At 54.0% G+C, this 722-nt stretch overlaps 1 protein-coding gene across 1 annotated transcript in view; it reads right to left on the reverse strand.

The window, feature by feature from the left end:
- SLC22A2 (solute carrier family 22 (organic cation transporter), member 2) overlaps positions 1–722 on the reverse strand; it is a 32,432-nt gene that overhangs the window by 9,529 nt on the left and 22,181 nt on the right. The window contains exon 9 of the mRNA XM_008593999.1: positions 578–690. Coding sequence (XP_008592221.1) covers positions 578–690 — 113 coding nt within the window. The remainder of the gene's footprint in view (positions 1–577; positions 691–722) is intronic.

A 722-nucleotide genomic window follows, 5' to 3' on the forward strand; every position in this document is an offset into this window, starting at 1 on the left:
GTGGCTCAGAATGGGTCTTCGAGGAGACTGAACTGGATACACCAAGGTGTTCCCATTAACCTGAGAAGGTGAATGTGTGCACGTGAGTCTGAACACACCTTGGCATTGCCAGTGTCTGTGGGGACATGCAGAGGAGAGGGGCTGTCCCACAGTCTGTAGCTGTGGAAAAAGGATGGACATAAAGTGAGTGGATGTGTCCAGGATCCCTAGTTCCTCTCACAGTCTGCAGACTTCACGTGCAGCATCTGCCTCTGTGAGTTAATTGCTGATAATTAGACATGTCCCTGTCACCTTCTGTCCTGCAGGCAGGGAGGGTAGGGGCTCGGCAGTGGCACATTCCTGCCTTTTCCTGACTCCCCCGGCAGCAGCAGAAGGGGAAATGCTGGCCAATAGCTGCCCTGAGGACCTGGGGACGGGGCCGGGAGCATGGGGGGATGACACCCACGCAGGTGCTCCATGGTGCTGACTCCTTTTCTTAATGGGCCTGTGTTTCCTCTGGGTTCCTATTTTGAGGTGGAGAAATGGAGATCTCTGGACAATAGATTTTCTTTTAAAGCCCTTTGTGAGGATTTCTTACCGAACACCATGAGTGGGAGCTCGAGCCAGATGTGGGTGAGCCGGTAGACCAGGAAGGGTGTGATGATGCCACCAATGTCACACAGGGAGGAGCAGACGAGGACGCCGAGATTCCTGAGATGCAGGAGCAGACTCAACCCTCTAAC

The sequence above is a fragment of the Galeopterus variegatus genome, unplaced genomic scaffold (assembly GCF_000696425.1).
Source record: "Galeopterus variegatus unplaced genomic scaffold, G_variegatus-3.0.2 Scaffold9960, whole genome shotgun sequence".
Lineage (NCBI taxonomy): Eukaryota > Metazoa > Chordata > Mammalia > Dermoptera > Cynocephalidae > Galeopterus > Galeopterus variegatus.